At 41.4% G+C, this 24,077-nt stretch overlaps 2 protein-coding genes across 7 annotated transcripts in view; one reads left to right on the forward strand and one right to left on the reverse strand.

Annotated features, from left to right (window-relative positions):
• The window catches only part of CHD1L (chromodomain helicase DNA binding protein 1 like), a 143,956-nt gene extending 142,327 nt beyond the window's left edge, over positions 1 to 1,629 (reverse strand). Inside the window, exon 1 of the mRNA XM_032303327.1 lies at positions 1,473 to 1,629. The gene's annotated coding sequence lies outside the window, so the exon portion shown is untranslated. The remainder of the gene's footprint in view (positions 1 to 1,472) is intronic.
• Positions 1,399 to 16,237, forward strand: PRKAB2 (protein kinase AMP-activated non-catalytic subunit beta 2). 6 transcript variants are annotated; one of them, XM_032303337.1, is made up of 8 exons: positions 1,399 to 1,482; positions 2,181 to 2,361; positions 6,357 to 6,523; positions 7,356 to 7,449; positions 7,680 to 7,800; positions 10,463 to 10,596; positions 11,307 to 11,375; positions 13,476 to 16,237. In XM_032303337.1, the coding sequence occupies exons 2-8, from the start codon at positions 2,206 to 2,208 to the stop codon at positions 13,551 to 13,553; spliced, it is 819 nt and encodes a 272-aa protein (XP_032159228.1). In that variant the 5' UTR covers positions 1,399 to 1,482; positions 2,181 to 2,205; the 3' UTR covers positions 13,554 to 16,237. The 6 variants fall into 6 exon arrangements, with proteins under 6 accessions (XP_032159228.1, XP_032159227.1, XP_032159226.1 ...); XM_032303336.1 differs by having other exon boundaries at positions 1,413 to 1,517; XM_032303335.1 differs by lacking the exon at positions 1,399 to 1,482 and adding an exon at positions 1,776 to 1,880.
• Positions 16,238 to 24,077: the final 7,840 nt, after the last annotated feature.

Genomic DNA, 24,077 nt, shown 5'->3' on the forward strand with positions numbered 1-24,077 from the left:
CATCCTACAGTGTTAATTACTTTTCTCCTGTGTCTGAATATGTAATATGCAAGGTTGACTTTATTAACTATTGACTGACTTATAAATACTATTAGAGCAAAACAGTGTCATGGGTAATCCACCAAAGGAGATAACCCTGAAAGCACTTGTATTTAGTTTTTACAAGCAGTTTAATTCTTTTCTTTGTAAGTTTTCCATTGGCCAATGTAATACCTGGTTTGCCTCTCCAATGCTGATCTGACTATTCTAAGGTATACACCAGGAACATATTATTTGGCATAGAGAAACCAACCTGCGGTTAGAAAGCTGAATAGTACACAAGTTAAGATTTAATGTATTACTACTTCAAGGGCCTTGCTTCAGAGTCCCATGGAAAGAAAGAGAGGAACTGGCGGGGAGGACAACGGTAGGGACCAAAGAGGAGGTAACCAGGCAGTGGAGACTTTGGAGGGACCTGCAAAAGGTCACAGTAAAAACGTACCTTTTTCTGCAAAGTGCCTTGGTTAAGAGCTAGAGAATAACTGAGTTTACTAGGCACAGAGGAAAGACAAAAGGCAGAGAAGTGGATTTGCCGAACTCAAGTGAATGGGTTTGCAATTAAAAATAAACTTTTCAACAAATAGAGCTGCTCATTCAGAAAGAGTGGCCTTGTACGACTTGGGATTCCCCATCACTGGCTATTTAAGTGGTATTATCTTGGTAGAAATGCAGTAAACAGTATTCATGTACCCTTCATTGGGCAAATGTTTATTAAAAACTTACTCAGTACAAGATGCAAGCACAATATGAAAAGTAATCAAATCTAGATTTGCTCTCTGCCAGCTGTCTAAGCAGTGCTTCTTACACTTAAAAATGTATACACATTCCCCCTGAGGATCTTGTTAAAATGCAGATTCTGCTTTCTGTAGGATAGAGCCTCAGATTCTACACTTCTAAAAAGCTCCCAGGTGATGCCTATGCTGCTTGCTGATCTGGGTAACACATACTGAGTGATAAGGGTTTCTAGCAGAGAATTAGACATGCACATGATTATAATACAAAGTAAGAATTCGTAAATACCATATAAGTACCATCAATTATCAGTAAAGACCTAGATCTGTCCCAGCTCGAGGACAATCTTTGTTCTTTCCTGCTATCAGCGTTCCTTCTGATGTTTTTGTTGCTCTGTTTCTCAAACTGGATTTCTTTTCGAGTGGCTCATTGCATATGCTGTTTCTTGGCTTAGAATAGCTTTCTCCTCGTCTTCAGACTAACGTTTCACTAATTTGTCAAGGTTTATCTCCTAATGACCCCTTCTTCCCTGGGTCCCGGTTGGGGCTGACCGCTCCCCACAGCAGTTAGCTTGAATCTCAAACAACTGCCGCTACTTCCTTCTGACTCCAGTAGGAAGTCCGGCTTTTAATTCCCCATGGGAACCCACCTCCCCGGGTTGCCTTCCGTAAAAATGCTGCTGAGAAAACGTTTTGGCTAACCTGAAGCCAGGTGAGGTGGCCGGGAAGAAAGCGCCGCATCTCCAGGTACAGGGAGGTGGCCCTAATTATCATCCGGAGACTGCTGCCTCCCGAAGGCAGGCCCTGGAGCTGACCGCACTAGCGGTTTCTGGTCCAGTGCCCCGGGAGGGCATTTCCCCGAGGCTAACCGCATTGCTGGCGCCCCCGCCCGGCGCTGGAGGCTGCCCACCATAGAGGCGGTGGCGGCTAGAGGGGCCCGCGAGCTTCAGGAGCCGTCGCCGCGCGGCTGTAGGGAACGCGCGCGGGGCGGGTCTCGCGCCACTGGCCTTGTAGCCATTTTAGGAGGAAACCCGGATCGCTAGCCCCGGGCGCGGCTTCAATTTCAATAACTTTATTGGTGGCCTTATCCGCAGAACAGCCATCGCACTAGTGGGTAGGGGAGGGGGGAGAGCATCACGGGAGGTGATTGAGGAGGGGGACGCCCCCGGGCAGTGAGCGCTGGGATGCCGGGTGTTCCCGAAAGTGGGTTTCCTGAGCTGCGGGCGTCGAGAGGGTTTTGGGGTGGGGGGTTCGGGCGCTCCTGGAGGCCGGGGAAAGAGGGGACCCCGGGCACGGCTTCTCTGGGGCGGGGATTCCCTTGCCTGGGTCCCCAGGCGCAGGGGCGGAGCCGGGGGCGCCCCTGACGCGGCTGCCGGCGTGTTCCTAGTCCTGTGTTGTTCCACACGGCAGGTGGCCCCCGACTCGAGCTGCAGCCATGGGAAACACCACCAGCGACCGGGTGGCTGGCGAGCGCCACGGCTCCAAGTCTTCACGCGCCGAGGGCGCCGGCGGCCATGCGCCGGGCAAGGAGCATAAAATCATGGTGGGGAGTACCGACGATCCTAGCGTCTTCAGCCTGCCGGACTCCAAGGTGAGCGTCCCCCCGCCCTCAGTGGGCGCAGCTGCAGCAGGCTGGGGGTCAGAGCTCCTCCTCCCCTTCCTGGTTCTTACCACACTGAGCCAGGTTGCGGTTTTCTGAATTAGAGGAATTTGGGGGGGACGGAGATGTTGGGGGTAATTACTACTGCGGTGCTCTCTCAGAATAGGATAGAGGCAGAGTTTTTGTTTCTCGATTAATCTGTTGGCCATATTTTTACTATGGGGACTATAAGCCCCCACCCCCACCCCATCCCTGGATTTTCTAACTGGCAAGTGCCCGCTTTTAGAGTACTGATGAGTTTATAGGTTGTAAACCTTGGTAGAAAACTTAAGATGGTTGGTTGCCTGAGTTGCTGATCATCGGCGGCAGTTTCTCAAACCTGTGGTGGGTAAATGAACTTCTTTTTCCTGGCAGTTTCTATGCATCCGTATCATTTTTGCCCTTCTAAGAATTCCGCGCTTCTGATCCTTACCCTCTTTGGCATGATTGTGAGCAGCAACCACTTGCTTATTTGATACTTTTTACTAGTCTTGGGGGTCAAGAAAGGACCTCCTTTGGTTGACTGCTCAATTTTCATCTCATAATTTATATTGTGGTGACTGAGGTGCTTCTTTCACGCCCAGTTACATTCTGTAGTAGGAGATCAAATGATTCCAGGATTTCTTCACATCCAGTAGTACATGCTGTTAGCTTCACTGAAAAAGGGCAACCCACAGCTGCCCGGAAGACCTTGCTCTTAAATGCAAGGACTTTCAGAAAAGTGGCAACTTGTGCTCACCCATAGAAGAGTTAGATGGAGCTGACAGCAATGTGCTTACCATCCGAATGTTTCTATTCACATTTAGAGCTATCAGCATGAAATACAATGATCCCTGCAGGCAGTACGAGTGGGATAAAGTACAAAAATTGAGGGATTGAAGAGATTCGGGTGCATTTGATGTTTCCTGTCATTTCAAACCTTTCACCAAACTGGGGTTTTAGAGAGTAAAGAATGCTTTGCCCCATAGGTAACACATAAAATTTGGATTCTGTTTATTTTCTTGAATCCCAATTGAGAACGTAACTACAGAAAAAGAAGTGAAGGTGATAAAAGAAAAAAAAACCACTTCCTGGGGTTTCTTCTCCATTCCTTTCTTCTATCTCCCACTTCAGAACTTCTTCCTCAACATTTGGGCCATCTATCCAGTCATTTGAATTTACTTCTTCAAAGCTTTCTCAAGGTGATCCACCTCATAATTTTACCCTTTTCCTACATCGATGACTCAGGATTTAAGTACAGTGTATTGTCAGACTGTGACTGCAATAACGGGTGTGCTGGATAAAAGCCCAGGTTGGTCCATCTGAAATGGAGCCTATTTTGTTTCATTCTTTCCCTAACCTCAGTCTTGCCATTTGTGAATAAGGACATTGTTTCAGGTAATTCCTAAGGCCTATTCTACATTTAAATTTTATAGTACTCAATCTAGTCTCTTTACATCTTCCTTCATTGTTTTACTTAAACATTTTCAAACTGTAGTTCTCATTGTTTTGCCTCTTTTCCTGATGATTTTGGTGACGATTTAACTTGGAGTAAATGGTCTTTCTGTTAGAAAGACCTGCCACAGGAGTGTCATGTCATATGTGGAAGTTCTTCCAAAGCTAGGCATATTAATAGTTTCTAGCTTTCAAATTCTGAACTGAAAATACTAAATCATGAAAGTAACTCATAGAACAGTGGCAGTGGGGCCTACATTGCTTCAAATGCCACCAGTCTTCTTCAGAGGACTAGTTCACTGGTTCTCAATCCTATTTGCACATTAGAATCACTTGAGATTTGTTTAAACACTGCATGGAAATTTGGAAACATATTCCATGTTTCAGAGTAGAATGTGTAATGAACTCCTATATACCGATCACCCAGTTTAAACAATGATCAAATTGTGAACAAATTTATATCTTCTATACCCCAAGCCACTCCCCCCCCCCAGTTATTTTGAAATGAATTCCAAACATCCTATCAAATATTATTTTATCTGTAAATATTTTAGGATGTATCTGTAGAGTTTTTTCCTTTATTTTAACATCAGTATTATTCTCTGTGAATCTTTTTTTTTTTTTTAAAGATTTTATTTATTTATTTGACAAAGAGAGATCACAAGTAGATGGAGAGGCAGGCAGAATGAGAGGAGGAAGCAGGCTCCCTGCTGAGCAGTGAGCCTGATGCGGGACTCGATCCCAGGACCCTGAGATCATGACCCAAGCTGAAGGCAGTGGCCTAACCCACTGAGCCACCCAGGCACCCTCTGTGAATCTTTTTAAAAACAGATTCCTAGACCCTATATCTAAATCAGAAGCTGAGAGTTATTCTTAGGCATATGTAAAAATTTCTGTCATTCTAATGCAGCCAGTCAGGCAACAGTGCATTGCCTTAGAGTATGGAGATAAAGCTTTTCACTTATGACTTTTCCTTATGTAATGTGAAAGTCCCTTCACTTGTTTCTCTGTTTACTTAAGTTTATACTGCTCCTCTTGTCTCACAGTATAGTTTTGAGGACTATTGAGAGACCGTATGGAAGGTAGACTACCCTAGCCATTTTCAAAGTAAAGCCCAAATGAGTAAGTTAATCCTTTTTTTAACTCACATTATTTTATTTGGGAATGTTTTTACTTGATACAGTACAGTCCTGTTTACCAAAGTCATTTAAACCAATCTGAAGTGGGGATCAGCAAACTTTTTCTGTAAGGGACCATACAGTAAATATTTTAGACCTTGTGGACCATACAGCCTCTGTCAGTTCTTCAGTTTTGCTTAGCATGAAAGCAGTTATAGATAATATTTAAATGAAAGAGTGTGGCTATTTTCCAAAGAAGTTTATTTATAAAAAGCATATGACAGGGCACCTGGGTGGCTCAGTGAGTTAAAGCCTCTGCCTTTGGCTCAGGTCATGATCCCGGGGTCCTGGGATCCAGCCCCGCATGGGGCTCTCTGCTCAGTGGGGAGCCTGCTTCCCCCCTCCCTCTTTGCCTGCCTCTCTGCCTACTTGTGATCTCTGTCTGTCAAATAAATAAAATCTTAAAAAAAAAAAAAAAAAAAAAAAGCATATGGCTCCCTGGCCATAGTCTGCCAACTCTTGTTCTAAAAGATGGTTAATTTGATATTGGAACCGCTTTTGTAAAAGGAAGCTTTGTTTTTTATCTGATCCTCTGATTCTCAAAAATTAAGAAACCAGGGGCTCCTGGGCTACTCAGTGGGTTAAGCCTCTGTCTTGGGCTCAGGTCATGATCTCAGGGTCCTGGGATCAAGCCCCACATTGGGCTTTCTGCTCAGCAGGGAGCCTGCTTCCTCTCCTCTGCCCCCACCCCTGCCTGCCTGTCTGCCTATTTGTGATCTCTCTGTCAAATAAATGAATAAAATCCTTAAAAAATTTTTTTTAAAAAATTAAGAAACCAACGATACGATTTTCCTATACTTTTAATGTCCTTTTTGTAACCAATTAGCCAAAATGAAGTTTATGAATTACTTATGAATTTCAGTGTCTCAAACCTGCATTACAACTGATAATGCAGAGCTATTCACATTTACATGTGAAAAATACCTGGATAACTTTATTATTTTTTATGGAAGTGTACTTTTTTTTCATATTTTTTTCTCTTAAAGAGACTCAGAAGCATGTCGTAATTGCCTGCTTGTAGGTTAATCTGGAACAGGGAGAAGTAAGCTTCCCCCACCTCTTTTCTGAAAGGGAGATCCTCAGGCTCTGAAAGGGTGAGTGATCTAATCAAACTCTAAAAGTTAGGCTGTGCTTTGGGCAACCGTTGAGCATAAGCCAATTGACCATTTGGTCCTAGATGGGTTATTTCTCTATAGTATATTCAAAATCTGATTCACTTGCTAACTTCAAGGCTTACTGATCCTTCCCAGAAACCTAGCACCTCTCTCTGCCCTAGGGAGGACCTTTTAAGAGTTCCTGGGTCACAATTTAGGGATGACCTAATGCTTCTTACAGCTCCCAGGGGACAAAGAGTTTGTATCATGGCAGCAGGATTTGGAGGACTCCGTAAAGCCCACACAGCAGGCCCGGCCCACTGTTATCCGCTGGTCTGAAGGAGGCAAGGAGGTCTTCATCTCTGGGTCCTTCAACAATTGGAGCACCAAGATTCCACTGATTAAGAGGTGAAGACGAGTATCTTGGTTGAGTCTACAGGGTCTAGGAGTACAGACCTGATTTTCCTACTCAGGAGAGAGACCTGGCTGGACTGCTCCTCTCCACCCACTAGGGACTCTCTCTAGAACATTTTCTGTGGCCAGTGATTACATCTGTGGCATTTTTTTTTTTTTTTTTTAAATCTCATAGTGAGTCAGAAATGCTTAACCAGTTAGAATGTCATTGCCTCAGAGGAACTTATCATACAGCTTTGTGGGTACATTCTCTAGGACTGTGTTAACACAAGTCCTGTTTATGCCTGTGGGAAGTCATCTGTAACTGGCTGAGCCCACTTGTTCTGACTTCTGCACTAAAAACACAATTGATGTTCTAGGTAGTAATGTGAGCTGTTGCTTGCAGAGCAATAATGAACTACTTGGTAATCAGAATGGCCCTTTTTCAGTAGGTTATTTTTCAGAAAGTGCTCACCAAAATATGGAAAATGGTACCTTGAGGCACTTCTGTATTCTGAAGCTACCTGCTCTCTTCTTTACACTTGTGAAGGATCTGTTCCTACTGAAGCAAATTAGTTGTACTAAGGTGAATCATTTTGGGGGATTAACATCTATTACTCTTTTCCAGATATTAAGAACTAAAGTTATTGGGAGGGGCTGGCAAATATGTGCTCAAGGTGATACAGAAAAGGAGAATGGGTCTATACATTTTTTATTCCAGTGGGGACAATTGCCTAGGAATGTGGGAGATCACTGTTGTATGTTGTGAGTGTCTCATGGTTTTTACATTGACATTCTGTCTTCTAACAGGAACTTGGCTTGTTTAACCTTCTGTTTTCTTCTGTAGCCATAATGACTTTGTTGCCATCTTAGACCTTCCTGAGGGAGAGCACCAGTACAAGTTCTTCGTGGATGGACAGTGGGTTCATGATCCATCAGAGGTAAGGCCTTGATCTCCAAGGGTAACCATTAACTTACTTTGACCTTTTGTCTATTATTCCCCTTGGTGTCAGTGTCATTGCTCTCAGGATGATGGGCTCCTACACTAGAGGATTTCTCTCTTGATTAAAGATGGAGGTGTCGAGCATGATCATTTTTTAAAACAGGAGAGTTAGATGGAAGAGATGAATTTAAAACAGGGTATATGAATATTTTCCTTTCATTGTTTCAGCCTGTGGTTACCAGTCAGCTTGGCACAATTAACAATTTGATCCATGTCAAGAAATCTGACTTCGAGGTGTTTGATGCTTTAAAGCTAGATTCAATGGAAAGCTCGGAGACATCTTGTCGAGGTAATTTTATAGTATTTGCTCATTCTTTTTTTTTTAATTTTTTTTATAACTTTTTTTTTTTTAAGATTTTATTTATTTATTTGACAGACAGAGATCACAAGTAGGCAGAGAGAGAGGAAGGAAAGCAGGCTTCCTACTGAGCAGAGAGCCTGATGCAGGGCTTGATCCCAGGACCCTGGGATCATGACCTGAGTCCAAGACAAAGGCTTTAACCCACTGAGCCACCTAGGCGCCCCGTATTTGCTCTTTCTTGATGTGTTTTTCCTATAATGCATGTTTCTTCCCAAGAGTGGTTTTGTTTTTCATTTTCTCAGGAATCCTCTGAATCACATACGTGTTTTACAGCCATATATATATATCTATATATATGTTTGTCCTCTGAACATTTAGGTCTTATCTGAGAGGAAAAAAACTCAGTCTAATGTATTTGATTTCAAACTTTTTAACCAAGATCTACAGTAAGACATTTTTTTTACATATTGTAACCCAGTCTCTCTCTTCCCACCTCTCTTCCTGTTTCCATCTCTCTCCCTCTCTTTCTGTCTCACACACACAAACACACACATGCACATTGTAAGACAAGTCTTAGCAGAATGTCTATCTTTGTTATATTTGATACACTCTATTTTCTATTTTATCCTTTCTTTCATTAGCCACTAATGGATTACAGTCCATAGTTTAAAAAGCTGTTTCTAGCAATATTTCAAGTTTTCATTGACCTGCTGGCAGTTTCACCAGCTGAGACTAGTTCTGTCTGGTTTGCCTTGTCTAGTTGCCTCTGCATTAGCTTGATCCTGCCAGTTTAATAGCTAGGCTAGGTGTTCCACAGTTTTATATGGCCCTCCAGCTATGACTGTCTCTGGGGAGAAAGGGTTACAAAACCCCCACAACTCTTTTATGTGTATGTTAACTGAAATTTTATAAGTTTTTGATGAAAAAATAATTTTCCTGTTAGAGGAAAAGACCTGTATCCTTTTGTTTCTCCCAATCTTACTTTTTCCCATGGCTTTCATCACATTTGCTACAGCATCAGAAGACTGATTTGCTAACCACTCTCACAGTTACCATTTTAGTTATTATATTAAAGGCTGTAACTGTCTAAAGAATTGTGCACCCTGTTCCCAGTGGGTATACTGTTCCCTTGTGAGTTCAAAGCCTGCCCAGGCTACTCACTAGCTTTGAAGTCATGCACAGGTCCTTCAGCCTTTCTGGTTCTCAGTTCCGTATCACGAAAATCAGAGGCTTAGAATCTCAGTTGATTCTCATCTGTGGAGACACGACCCAAAGTGGAATCTCAGGGCACAGAGGTGGCTTATGCAGCTTCTAAAAGACCAATCAAGGGTATAATAATTGTTTATGAAAATCGTAAAAATAGTTTTCATTATACAAGCCCAGTAAGTAAAGCTGAACATTCATTTTGACTGGTGGGGCAGTGATTAACAAAGGCTTAATTATACTGAGTTAAGTGATGAGACTACTTGCAACTCTACATTTTTGGATTATATGATTCTAGAGAAGCAACTGATGAGCAGTAGATAGGGAATCATCATTGTGTAAAAGAAGACGTGCATACTTTTGATATCTCACTCTTCCCTCTTTCACCAGTTTCCTGATCTACTTTGTGTCTGTATGGATTTCCCCATTTGGGACCTTTTCATATAAATGGGATCATGCAGTGTGTGGTGTTTGGTGTTTGGCTTCTTTCACTTAGCACATTTTCAGGGTTCATCCATGTTGTAATATGTCTCAGTACTTCACACCTTTTTATGGCTGAATAAAGTTCCATTGTAGGGATTCATTAGCTGATGCACATTTGGATCATTTCCACTTTTTGTATGTTAAAAACAATGTTCTCAACATTTGCGGCTTAAGTCTTTGTGTGGACTTGTTTTCATTTCCCAAGAGTATAATTTCTGGGTCATATGCCAACTTCAAGTTCAGCTTTTGGAGAAATTGCCCAACTGTTTTCCAAAGTTCCTGCACCATTTTACATTCCCAGCAGCAACGGGGATTGTACAAATGTTCCAGTTTTTCCATATCCTCACCAACCATTATTACTGTGTGTGTTTTTATTACAGCCATCTTAATGAGTGTGAAGTGTTACTTGATTTACATTTTCATAACAACTACTACGTTGTTAGTAATCTTGTCCTCATTGTTGCAATCATTGTAGTACCAGCAGTCTTAGTGTTTATAGCCTTGTTATCTGTTCTTGTGTGGAAAAAAGAAAAAATCTAATTTTTTCACATCTTTTGGCAGTTTACAAGGCATTGTCACGTCTGTTATCTCCTTTCATTCCTGTGAAAACATTGTGAAATAGGGTAGAGATTATCTTTCAGTTTATTAATGAAGAAACTGACCATATTAGAAGGATTTGTTCTAATCATACAACTGATAAATAGAGTAGTTCTCCTCTGAACCTATGCCTTTCACTTCTCATCCCCTCCTCTGTTGTCTACATCATGTTATCATGTTGAGGAATTTCAGAGTTCATATTCAAGAAGACTCAGACTTTTACTTTGCATTACAGTTGTAGACCAGCAGGTTACAAGTTTATGATCTATGACTGTATTTAATATTAGCTGCCATGTATTGATGGTTTTTTCCATGCAGTTTTACTAGCTCCACAACTTTCCCTTATATTTGGATAAATCTCTTCCAGACCTTTCCAGCTCTCCCCCAGGGCCTTATGGTCAAGAAATGTATGTGTTTCGATCTGAGGAGAGATTCAAATCCCCACCCATCCTACCTCCTCACCTTCTTCAAGTTATTCTTAACAAGGACACTAATATTTCTGTGAGTACTCTGAGAGAATTGCTGCAGCATCTGGGGGTTATTAGGACCATTGGAGCCAAAGTTAGTAATACTAGAGGTCGGGGTTATTACAAAGCAATGTCGAGAATGTCGAGAATATAAATAATATACATATCGATAGCATTATAGGTTCCTTTTTCTAGGGTCGAGTTGTTACTTTTCCAGGTACTAATACCAAAATTCATAGTTATCTTCTGGTCCTAATGAATTAGACCCAGAGCCATGGATTGCTAGAGCCAATTTCTGGGACTTCCAGTCCAACACAAGATAAGACATACGTACCATTTGGGGATATACAAAGGGAGTGTAAGGGATTTGGGTTGGGTTTTGGTTTCTTTTTTCCATATAATTTACATCTTTAGTCAATCCACTTGATTCCCACTAAGATTATTTTGTCTCTTAACACAAATCTTCTATATGTGTTGTGGGCAAGATTTTTGTTTTAGTGCTATTAAAGGAGATAAATAGATGCTAAGGCTTAGAGTTTCTGTCCTGGACTCAGAATTTTCCTAATTCTCTGTAATGAGAACATAAAAATTGATATGTACTAGGATGAGTGTATTATTTAAAAGAAATACACATTCTAGTTTAGCATTTCTCAACAGTTCCAAAGAGCTCTAAGGAAGAGTAAACTGTTTCAATCAAAACTGTGCACTTAACTCCATTTAGTGATTTTTTTATTTCTCTCTTAGTGTGACCCAGCCTTGCTTCCTGAGCCCAATCATGTTATGCTGAACCATCTCTATGCATTATCCATTAAGGTAAGTGGTGGGCCTGCCTCTTTCCCAAAATGGGAGGACCGGGGTAACATGTTTTCTCCAGTGCTTACTTCCCCTGCTACCTCACTGACGCTAAAGCTTGGTGTAAGGTCAAATTATAGGAGATGAACTTGCTTTTTTTTTAACTGGTAGGTGGGTTTTTTGTTTGTTTGTATTTAATCTTAGTCTCCATCCCTATGTTCTGGCTAGCTGAATTGCCCTGTGATTGAATGAACGTGTTCACTTCCTGGTTTCTTTCTGGATAGCTGTACCTTTTGTACCACCTACTTCATTAGATTGGAGTTCACAGCACTAGGATTTCATTTGCAGGCAAAACAAGTTGATCTTCCAGTTCAGAGAATGCTTGGATGTGATTAAGGCTTTTGCTTTTTAAAGGTGGATGTGAGCTGCTCTTGAGTGCTGCATCTCTCCACTACACCAGGTGAAGGAGGAATGTGACCAGATTTGCTCTGTCCCCTCCAATTCTAGAGTCCTTAGCTTCTCTGCCGTGTTAGAGTCTGGGTTGAAAATACCTTTTCAGTCTTGTCATGTCTTTGTGGTTTGGCTATTGGAATGGAGTTTTATATGGCTCCGTAGTTATCAGACTAGGCTGACCCTTGTCAGAATCACCTGGGGAAATTTGTAAAAATACAGTTCCAAAGCCTACAGTCCCAGAGATTCTGAACAAGTCATCTAGGATGGACCCCCAGTACTTGTTTTTTTAGGCTGCTTTTATTTCTTAGGTGTGCAGCCAGATTAGGGAAATCACTGATACAGCTACCTTTAATAGATTATGTGGTACTTTTGAAATATATATTATTGAATTTAAATTTTATAATAACCTTGTGAGGTAAGTATTATTTTTAACCCCTGTTTTATAGATAAAGAAACTAAGGCTCAGAGAAGGTCATAATACCAGTAAGTACCAGAGAGAGGACTCAGGTCCTCCTGTCCTCACTCCACATTCTTTCCTAGAGATCTCTGTGCCAGGTCTTTCCAAGGTTTTTCTCTCCTCTGCTCTTCATTTCTGCCAAACCGTTCCTGGAGCCAGCGTTTTTTTACCTTCCTAGCGTCTGTCATATTTAGGCTGTGATCAGCATACTCTGGACACAGAATGTTAATCTGAGCAGCATTCATTGTAGATAACTCAGTGTATGGGAAATTGGGAAGATGCATTGGTTTCTCAGTTGGATTTGCTTGGGTTCTTTGAATCAGACTGAATTTTGCCTCCTGTAACTGCTCCTTGACTATCAACTGATGCTCCCGGGCCTATCATCTCCTCCTATGGCATACCCTTGAGCTGTAACACAGCCAGGGAAACAGTACCTCTTACTTGGCACATTGGTTCTAACGCAGATCAGGGTCTTGATTACTGTGATTCAGCTTGCCCTTGACCCACTCCAGGTTCTGTTAGAGTGTTTAGGCTGTGTGAGTTGATCCATTGGATTGAGTGTCTTTTCAAGGAAGATTTTTGGGGTCTACTTTGTTCAAGGATAGAGAGGGATTCCTGAGTCTCCTCTTGATTAGAATGAACTTTTAAAGTTCATCCCTGCATGAAACGGAAATTAAACTTGCTTTGGGGCTTGGAAATGGAAAAAAAATAAAATCACTCCCCTTTCTTCTCACTGCATTTTAGACTTCTCCAAATGAATGTCAGGATATCTTCCCCTCTGTCACGCTAGTTTTAAGACCAGTATTCAAATTTGAGGTAGGGAAGGGGGTAAGACAGTAGGAAAGTAATATTTCTTCAGCATCTGCTATGTGTCAGGTACTGTGCCAGATAGTCTCCTGTAACTTTCATGGTAGGTGTTATCCTTTGTCCTGATGAGAAAAAAAGGCTTAGAAGCATCAAGTAGATTATGCAAGGCCACAAATAGAGTAACAGTTGGAGGCAGGATTGGAATTTAAGTTGAATTGAGCCAGCCTGTTTATCTGATAACAACTCTCTCTGGTTTTTTTTTGTTTGTTTGTTTGTTTGTTTTTGTGTTTTTTTTTTCCCCCAACTCTCTCTGTTAAAAGTGAGTGACTGTGAAATACTGGTGGCTGGAAGAGCCACCTGTCATCTGAACTAACGAATCAGCTACGTATTTCTTTTTGTCACAGGATAGTGTGATGGTCCTTAGTGCAACCCATCGCTACAAGAAGAAGTATGTCACTACTCTGCTGTATAAGCCCATCTGAAGGGATCCCTTCCTGCCTCCCAGGATTTAAGAGAAGCATCTCCCTTGCCTTTCTGGACTGGACCAGTCTTACCAAGACTGGAAGGCTAATTTGCTTTGAGGCTGATATGTGTGTTTCAGAGCCTTTGAGTAGAATGCTCTGCTTTTGCATTCGATTGCAGATGGGAGCTTTATGAGTTTATGGAATTTATTTTAAGACAAAAAAGTTATATAAATATATGTGTGTATATGTGTGTGTATTATATATATATATTCATATATACTACACACACACACACATATATGAGAGGAAGGTTAATGGAAGCCTCCTAGCTAGATGTGTTCTCTCTGCTTGTGGGGACTCACCAAAACCAGTTTTGGGGGAGCTCAAGAAAGACCAATTACAGGAAGCTTGTTCCCTACAATGGATGAAGAGCCAACTCTCAGGATCCTTGTTGGGTAGAGATTCTACCACTGCTACCTTGGCTTTCCAAGGGATGGGCTTGTGCCAGACTTCTGCCCCACTTACAGTTGCCTCCTTGCAGAGGCAGCTTTCCCGTGCATGGGTTCTCTGTATTCCTAGAGTATGTGGCACAATCTGTGCTTTTTATGATACCAGATGCCCCACAGGAACCCTTTCTCATCTCATTTCACGTTCTTACTTTGATAACCTCCCTCAGATCCTATACCTGACCCATCCCTAACACAGAAGTCACTGGCCAGTGACCCTTTTCAAAGGCTATGTGAGACCTGACCTACCACACAGACTGGGGCTTCCAGGAAGTCTCCTTTTCAGCCCAGCACAGGCCCAGGCCACTTTGTTACCACTTGTTTTCCCATCTACTAAAGAAAAATGTCTCAGCATTATAAGAAAGGCTGAGGGCAGAAGTCTACTTTCTTATTTTAGTTTAGTGCCACAGCTTATACTTTCTTGACACATTCCCATAGGTTAGTCCCACCTGGCCTGGCCCTGCTTCCATATTTTCTTTTGAAGAGCAGACAGCTTCGAAGGTGGGAGTGGAACCAGGGAACACTTTAATGTCTTTTATCTTTGGGAGATTTTTATGTGCCTACATTTTTCTTTAGTTAAAAAAATGCCTCTTCATGATTCTTAAGACACTGAAGAGGAAAATTTTAGGCTCTTGAGAAATGGTTCCCAAGATTCTTCAACAGGAGAGAAGTAGTCTAGCCCTTTATAGTCTTACATTAGTGTGGCCAGCCCTGTGCATATCACTAAACAGTGTTTTAGAAACAAATTCGGGTTCCTTTGGTGCACCTAAAAATTTCCTTCAACTTAGACTTAGTAGGCCAAGAAGCGAGAAGATACCCCTGGGGTTCCTAACCATGAGTAGTATTGCTTCCCTGCACCAAGTACAAACAGGACCGTTTTGTTTTTCTCTTTTTTTAAAGTGTTTGATGAAGAAGTGGGGTCAATGATTCTCATTTGTGGAATGAAAAGTAGCTATTCAATCCACTCATAGGGTTCAGAGAGAAAACATTTTTTTTTTTTTTTTCAAGTGTCTGTGGCTCTTCCATTAAGGATAAATGCAAGTCAAAATATTCAACACTGAAGGAGGCCAAACTTGATGCTTGATGCACACTGAAAGGGTACCCATTGGTCAGTTTAGCTACCTCCTTTCTTTCTTGTTCAAAGCTGATGACACAGCTATCTTTGGGTGTGTAGGCCTTAGATCCTGGGAACGAGGCAGTGGAACATGGGGTTGTTTTGCTGGGAATGCAAATTTCTAAGTGCTTTGGTGGTTACTTTCTGAGAGTAAATACTTGAACTTTAAAACTTTGAGCTTTAGCTACTTGAGGCCCCTTACTGCAGCAAAACACTTTTGTGGGAAACCGTTTATGGTCCCAACCACTTTTTGAGTGGTCTTTCATTTAAAAAATCCAGGCCAAATCCTATTATAACCAGCTCTCAAGATCTGCACTGTCTACAGTTATACTGTTTTTTTTTTTTTTTTTCTAATACCCATTAGATAAGTGGAGCATATGGGAGGATTCAAAGCCTTGGTTGTTACTTGGAGGGTTTTATCACGCTATTTCTTGTCAGCAGTATTGAAGTGTAATTGCCTGTGTGTTTGTGTATTAATTTTTTTACACAGATAATATCAGTAGAGTGGGGCAGGAAAAGAGATTCCTTCAGTGTCTCAGGCCAGCAGCTACTGTGAACTGGCTCTGGCTCCAGTCACTGGTGCTGGTGGCCTTCAAACCTTCTTAATCTGGATATGTGCAGAAAGTGTCAGTTTCCTAAGTTCTTTGGTAATCTCCCAGCCAAATGTGAAATGAGAGCCTACCAGCTGGTATGGAAGAGGATAGGCAAGGGGAACTGGGTGATGCCTCCTTTAGCAGCGTTCCTTCTCCACACTCCTAATACACCCCTTGGCTCTGATAAGCCTATTAAACACAGTTTGTCCCCAAGAAACTGTTCTAGAAGGTAGAGAGGGAAGGAGGAAGGTAGCCCAGAGTACAACCTATTTATTCTTCTGTGTTGGTTAAAGGGGTAGTTTATTTTCTAAAGAAGAGAGCTTGGCAGATTTTGAAAATGAAAAAAGGCAGAAAAAACCCCCACCTTTTTAGCTTTTAAAAAACATGTTTTTTTTGTTTTTGTTTTTGTTTTTGTTTGTTGTTGTTTTTTCCTATAGGAGTTTCACAGAGTCAAAGTTTGAAAATCACTCTTCAGGAGTGCTAATCCTTAAAAAAATACATCATGATTTGGGGGTTGTGAGGAAAAGGAAGAGTGACTGAGCTAAGGATACTGGAAAGTTAAAAGGCTTAAGTAGCTCAGAACTCAAAATAGCCTTTTTCTTGTGGTTAATTAAATGAAACATAACATACCGGTATCCTTTGGATCTTATTGTGCAAAACCTACTTATAAACATCCCTTTGTCTCTTGTTCCTTTTGTCTACCCTTTCTTTTATATTCTGCTTTACCTTCACTTGTCAAGCTGACTTTTTACCAGAGCTTTAGGTCAAATATTACCTAAAACAAATGTTTCGTCATCCTGCTGGTCTGGTCATGGCTAAAGCTCGAATTAAGCTTAGAGTTGAGGGGCACCTGGGTGGCTCAGTGGGTTAAAGCCTCTGCCTTGGGCTCAGGTCATGATCCCAGGGTCCTGGGATCAAGCCCCGAATCCAGCTCTCTGCTCAGCAGGGAGTCTGCTTCCTCCTCTCTCTCTGCCTGCTTCTCTGTGATCTCTGTCAAAGAAGTAAATAAAATCTTTAAAAAAAAAAAAGCTTAGAGTTGAATGGGATTTGGTCACTGTAGGTAGCACTCCTATGAGCATGCCTGGCCTCAAGTGTATTGGCTTTTTTTTTTTTTTAAACAATGCTTATATGGTAGAGAAACCCTATAAAAGAATAGTCCAAGAGGAGATTCTGAGAGGATCATACTAATCCCAGGCCTCCAATTCTTGTCTCTCGTAGACCTAATGGATCTGAGATAAAACCTTTGCAAAGTGTTATTACTCTGTGTATGCTGCTAAAATGAAGTTAAGTTTGGAAAGAAGTGTTACCTCCAGACTCTGCTTGTATTAATCTGAGTATAAATGAAGGAGACATACTAATGATAGAATCCCCTGCTTCTAATTGGGGAAATAGGGCTTTTAAAATTTTAACCTCAACTAAAAATGATATGCAATAGTCTATGTTGTGTGTGTTTGAAAAATATTCTATTCTCAGAGATTTCTAAGTTCTCAACGTGATAATGACTTGGGGCATAGGCTATAAGCAGATACATAATTTGTTCACACATTATTCTGACACATCCTTAAAACCAAGTCCTTGCTGTCTTCTACCAGGGACTGATAGCTCCAGTTATAGATAGAGCACCTGGGAGGGCTAGGGATTAGGAAGACTCTGGATTCTAGGCATTTATTTTTCCTTAAGCACCCACCACAGTGGAAGATTGAAGGGCTATCACTTCTGCAGTGATCCTAGACCTCTGGAGTAAAAAGGCCAATCTATTTTTCAAACTATAAGAAGAAAGAAAGAAGTCTCAAGAGTCTGTTACTTATGAAATCCAATTCTTAACAATGGAATCCCTGTAGGATTCAAATGTGGACTTTGTCTTGATTTGCTTTTCTCTATTGTGCTTTGAAGTGATTAAGTTTCATTAAAAATTAAATTTTTTATTAGTTCCAATGTTAGTTGGAGTTGAATTAATTGCATTGGAGCACAGTGCTTTTGCAGTAAGATTGCTGTGAAACCACTGGATTTTGTAGTCAAGTTAAGTGGTCAAGGGATAACTACCTGCCATAAGTATTGTATTATGTATTTGATCATGTTCTTTTCTGTTCCCATCCAAAGAACACTTAACCGTTCCTAGGTTGTGGTTTTAAAACAGCCAAAGCTCACTGATGTCCATTAGTCCTAATCTGCAGGGTGGGCCTCATAGGTGAGACTTGTTTGAATTTTGGTAAATTGAAGGATGCTGGTGGTTATTTCACTGAAGCATTTTGAATGAGTGCAGCTCTGTCATAAAGGGGGAGTAAGACTATAATTTGGAAGGGAATTAAATATGTGAGTCCTCCTTTAAATGGTGCCTTTTGTAACCTTTAGCGCTGAGGTACAGGGCTGCTTTTCAGCATACAAGAATTGGCATACAAGAATGGGTTTCAAATCTTTTCCCCAAATGTCATTTGTCACTGGACTTTGACGTGTCTGAAAATTATGTGATGTAACACATACAGAAATGTGAGGTTTTCCCCAGAAAATTGTTGAATAAAAGTATTATACAATAATATTTGAGTTCTTCATTGGTCACTGGTTATATTATAAAGATCCATCGCTCTGGTGATCTCAGAACATAAAGAATGCAAACTGCCACACAAACACATTTGAATAAAGAGAAGTCCTAGGTGTGGACAAAAGTGGTGTCATCCAACCATCTGCCAATTTTCCTCTTCCAGGCTATCCCATCATTAACTAGAGGAATGTGAATTCAGGGATTTGAAATTTGTCACATTCTATAAAGCTGTGTACTTAGCTATTTTCCTCTGCTGGATCTGCTGAGGCCCTAGACTAAGGGTTTTCACCCGTGGGTACATTCATATCACCTACGCAGGTCCTATGAAAATACTGGTGCCCCATCTATTACCTCCATCCCTAATTAAATGAAAATCTCTGGTATGGGATCGAAGCATCTGTACTAGAGTCCCCAGATGATTCTAATGCACATCCAAAGATGAAGATCCGACTTATTCTTACTCTCAGACAGATACTTCGTTATATATGAAAGTGGATTGTGTGCTTCATTCTGACAGCAAATCACTCTTCTCAGATGGCTTTGTTCGTGATGGTAACAGGATAATTTTTGTCTTCCATCCCTTTATTTCACAGGATATTTATATAGCTGACCTCTAGACTTTGCCTAAAACAACAGACTCCCCTATATTTGCCACTCTACAGTGTCTAAAGTGAGTTAAATTTCCTTACGGGAGATAAGAGAATGACACGGGGGGGTGACTACAGGGTGAAAACAGTAGGGGAGGTGATCAGTGAAGTGTGAAGGGGTGAAGTCGGGCAGGTGATGAAGATGAGTGATTGCAGGCAGAAGAAACGTTCACCTTAACCCCCAGGAGCAGGTCAAGAGACTAACTGCCAACAGGCAAAATGTCAGATGTGATGCGGACTCAGCCTCTGACCAAATGCTCTCCCAAACATCATGCACCATGATCTCTAAAACAGCATGGCACCAGATTTCTGTCAAGGCCCAAACTTGCACTGGTGTGTGGTTCCTAAAGCATTTCTTTCTGGCCCACCTGGTTTGGGGGTCTTGTATTCTGACCCTCATCCTCTGCACCGACACAATACACATTGCTCAAAGACCTCATAAATCTCTCCGCTTCCCGTCCCCCGACCCCTGCCACTGGCTTACATGGCCAGTGTTCATCCACAGCACATATGCAAATCTGGAGTCCTTTCTCTCCCTAAACCCATTCTTTGGCTCCAGGGCAGTTACACTGGCTGAAGATGAATTTCTCCATGCTCTCCTACCATTGGAATTCTTCAGGCATTCGGTTGTGCTCTGAAGGAGGCTTCTGTCTTGAGAGTTTTCTCTTTTCACTGACTGCCTACAGAGGAGGGCAAGGTTGTCAGAGGTCAGAAAACCTAAGGTTCATATGATGTAGGATATGTTTAAACCAAAAGTAGGTTTTCACAAACTCCTTTACTACTTCTGAACTAGATTCCCTTCACTACAGCCTCCAAAGCCCACCTGCTAGTGATAGATTATGATAAGAACATCAGGCAAGAATACTGAGCACCTGAAAGAGCCACCAAGATTACTGCAGACCTGTGTACCCGATTCTTGGGGAAAGTCTTAACCCCAAGCTGACTGAGTCCTCAAAACTATGACCTGTACCCTAGCTTAGTTCATGTTTTCAAGGATCTTTGTTATAGATTACAATAGTTCTGGGTCACAATTAGAAATCAGATCTTGCAATAGGGAGTGGGATGGGTGTTGCATTCAGTTGGATCTCAGAAAATATTTTATGGAGCCAACCTGAAGATGGTAATTCCTTTATTTCCCCAGTTAGAAGATTTGGTTCAGAGGTCCTCTAGAAGAGTGACTTAGAGTTAGTATATCTGCAGACAGAGAAGAGGACTTTGACAATCCAAGGATCTACCAGATAAAGAGCCAGTCTGAGCTCAGAATTTTCAGCTATTATAGAGAACTGTAGCAGCAACCGGGTCTAAATGAAATAGGGTAGAACTCTCTAAGTGAACTGAGATCACTAGTCTTATTCCCTGTAGCCACTTGCTGATTCTGGGCATGGACTGAAGACAGCTTTGTCCAGGCAGAAGGTATCTTGAGGGGGTAAAGTAAAACCAACAAAGCTCTTGGTGGCACATGGTGATAAAGGAAGGACTTAAAAACTTGAGGGGCTTCAGATGCATGGTTAGTTTTCTTTGGAGAAAACTAACCAAGTTCTGAGATCTGAACTTGCATGGAATGCTTAAGAGCTAGCACAAAAGGCTTATAAAAGGTGGAGAGAAATCTCCCAAAGTCTGATGATGCTGAGGTGACAAAGACAAATTATAGCAAGGGGGCTCTACTGAAGCACATGGTCCCAAGACATTTGTCAAGCATTGGAGTGATGTGGGGGTGGGACACAAAAGAACTGTATTAAAAATTCTTAAAGGAAAATATTTAAAGGAAAATTCCTCAGCTTTGGAGACCATTTGACTTCCAAATAACTGCATATGAAAACAAAACTGAAGAATACCTATAGGAGTATGAGGCTCCTGGGTGGCTCAGTCACTTAAGCCTCTGCCTTCACCTCAGGTCATGATCTCATGAGCTCAGGGTCCTGGGACCCAGCCCCATTTGGGGCCCCCTGTTCAACAGGGAGTCTACTTCTCTCTCTCCCTCTGCCCCCTCACCACTCATACATGCTCTTGTGCACACTAGCTCTGTCTCAAGTAAATAAAAATCTTTAGGAAAGAAAAAAGAATACCTCTAGGAATACAAAAGTATGCAGTTATCAACAAGGTGAACAGTCACAATATTTGATATCCAATCAAAAATTACCAGGAAATTTTTTTTCTTGTCAAAATGAAATAACAGGGATTACGTTTACCCTCCAACCTAAAACAACTAACCATCCAGACAAAATATATGAAACAATGGTTTTCAGGGAAACCAAACAGTAAAGGACAGTGATCCCTGAATTACAGGAGACAAATGAAGTGAGCCCTTTCGTTGACTAAGCTGCCTTCCTTGAGAATTTCCAGCCTAGTGAACTGCCTGAGTTGAGGACACAGCTAAGAGTCTTCAGAATCCAACACTGCTGGAAGCACATAATGGAGTATTAAGGAGGAGAGAGCTACACACAGATAGAGCTTAACTGGCAGCAGAGGATTCCCTCGCGTGTTCAGCAGAGCATTGATCAATGCATGTGAGAAAAGACACTTTCTGGGTCTAGAAAAAGAGCCACCAGAAAGAATGAAGAGAAAATACTCAGACTTCACATGGGGCCAGAAGAACTCTCTGTTCCTACCAGCCTGGTAAATCTCATAATTCATAGAATAATGAGTACAGTATTCAGAGGAGTCTTGCCTTAGTTGTGGGGAACAATTACCCCTAAACAAAATGTTTGTGGTAGGCAGAATAATGGCCCTACAAAGATGTCTATGTCCTAATTCCCAGAGTCTATGAATATGTTGATTATATGCCAAAGGGGAACTAAGACAGCAGATTGATTTAAGGTTGCTACTCATTGACCCTAAGATGTGGGGTTAAGTCTGGATTATTAAGGTGGGTGGAACCAATCAAATAAGTGCAAGAGGGAGGTCAGAGTGATACAGTGTGAAAAGGACTTGACCTGTTCTTGCCTCTTTTGAAGAGGGAAAAAGACCATAAACCAAGGAATGTGGATAGCCTCTAAGAACTAGAAGAGAAAAGGAAATTCTCCTATCGAGGCTCATTTTGGACTTATGAACTGAACTGTAAACTAATAAATGTGTGTGTGTGTGTGGTTTTTTTTTTTCAAGATTTTATTTATTTAATTGAGAGAAACAGAATGAGAGAGAGAGAAAGAGCTTGAGAGAGGAGAGGCTCAGAGGAAGAAGCAGACTTCCCGCTAAGCAGGGAGCTAGGACTCAATCCCGGGACTGCAAGGTCATAACCTGAGCCAAAGGCAGTTGCTTAACCAACTGAGCCAGCCAGGCGCCCAAATTTGTGTTGTTTTAAGACACTAAGTTTGTTGTAATTTCTCATAGCAAGGATAGGAAACTAATACAACACTGCTATTGTCTCGCCTAACACCTCAAACACAAAAGCCATTGGATCAAACTGTTTCCAAGTAATGTAACTGCATCCCATAACATAGCTAAAGAACATAGACAAATAAATAAATAAATATCCTATACCAATCAAGATAAATTTAAAATGTCTTGCAACCAGTTAAAAATATATATAAGCTATTTAGAGCAACAGGACGATCAAAGTATAATGAGAAAAAAACAATCCTGGTTTCAGAGGGGAGGGTAGTTCGGGGGTGGGGATAGCCGGGTGATGGGTATTAAGGAGGGCACATCTCAGGGCCCCTAGGTCGCTCATTCAGTTAAGCATCTGTCTTCAGCTCAGGTCATGATCCCAGGGCCCTGGGATGGAGCCCCCACATCAGGCTTTGTGCTCAGTGAGGGAGCCTGCTTCTCCCTCTCCCTCTGCCTGCAGCTCTGCTTACTTGTGCTGTCTCTCTCTCTGTCAAATTAATTAACTAATTAACTAAAGCTTAAAAAAAAAAACAGAGGGCACGTCTTGTGATGCGCATTGGGTGTTATATGCAACTAATGAATCATTGAATACTACATCAGAAACTAATGATGTACTGTATGGTGGCTAACTTAACATAATAAAAATAAATAGATAAATAAACAATTAAAATTGACTCAGAATTGACACAAGAGGTTAGAAATAGCAGACGAACAGTGGAATAATTATTATAACTTTATATCCCATATGTTCAAAGATCTAGAGAAAAGACAACATTTTTTTTAAAGTTTTATTTATTTTTTTAGAGAGAGAGCATGTAAGAGTGTGTGGAAAGGGAGAGGGAGAGAATCTCAAGCAGATTTCTCACTGAGCACAGAGTCCAATGCTGGGATCATGATCTGAGCTGAAATTAAGAGTTGGATGCTTAACCGACTGAGCCACCCAGGCACCCCTAAACTGTGGGAGGCCACGATAAAGCTTGAGACAAGGACCAAACCAGGCCCTGACTTGTGCCTCCTTTAAAGGCTGAATAGCTGAACAAAAGGCTTAGGTCGATAAAGTCGAGTAGCACCGAGAAAGGGTCTGTGCCATGTGTTGTGCGCTCGCCTACGTGACTTCCCACACTTGCTAGTCAGATAGAGACGATTTGGTCGGGGTCATGAATTCTTGGCTGGTCCCTGCTGTCCTTGCACAGGCCATAAACTATACCATTGTAAGATTGTGCTATGCTTACATAAACTATGTCTTGAGTGGCCTTGAAGTCAGTACATCTGGCACTAGAAGGTCTGCTATTGGTGCTTGGGAAATAGATAATGGGAAAGCTTGAAGGGTTTTCTGTGCATGTTGCAAACTCTTTAGTAATCAGCTAAAAATAGATACTAAAAATAGATACTTTCTTATGGTTGTTTCTGTTAGCTATATAATGCCTCACAGCCTTGAATAAAACTGGCACTATTGGACATCCTCCTTGGTGCTCCTCCTGCCTCCATCTCTTTGTCTCTTAATTTCTTTTCACCATTCTCTCTCTTACCCTCACGTTCCTGATCGATTTGTCGCACCAGCCGCGACACTGAACATTTTATGTAGAGACATATCAGATATGATATTGAACTTTAGAGATGAAAACTAAAAATCATGAAAGGAAAAACATGGTGGATGGAATAAACACTAGTTCATACACTACAAAAGAAAGATCAAACCCAAAGACATAAAAGTAGAAACTACATGAAATAAAGCAGGATAGAAAAAGACTTGTGAAAATGAAGAGCACATCAGTGAATTATGGAAAAACTTTAAGTGACATAATAATTAGAGTAC

This window comes from Mustela erminea, chromosome 10 (genome assembly GCF_009829155.1).
Source record: "Mustela erminea isolate mMusErm1 chromosome 10, mMusErm1.Pri, whole genome shotgun sequence".
In the NCBI taxonomy this organism is placed as follows: Eukaryota; Metazoa; Chordata; class Mammalia; order Carnivora; family Mustelidae; genus Mustela; species Mustela erminea.

Coding starts and splice junctions, on each gene's coding strand:
- PRKAB2 (XM_032303337.1), top strand. CDS start 2,206: ATGGGAAACACCACCAGCGACCGGGTGGCTGGCGAGCGCCACGGCTCC. Junction 6,524..7,355: donor AAGATTCCACTGATTAAGAG/GTGAAGACGAGT, acceptor TTTCTTCTGTAG/CCATAATGACTTTGTTGCCA. Junction 10,597..11,306: donor ACAAGGACACTAATATTTCT/GTGAGTACTCTG, acceptor TTTCTCTCTTAG/TGTGACCCAGCCTTGCTTCC.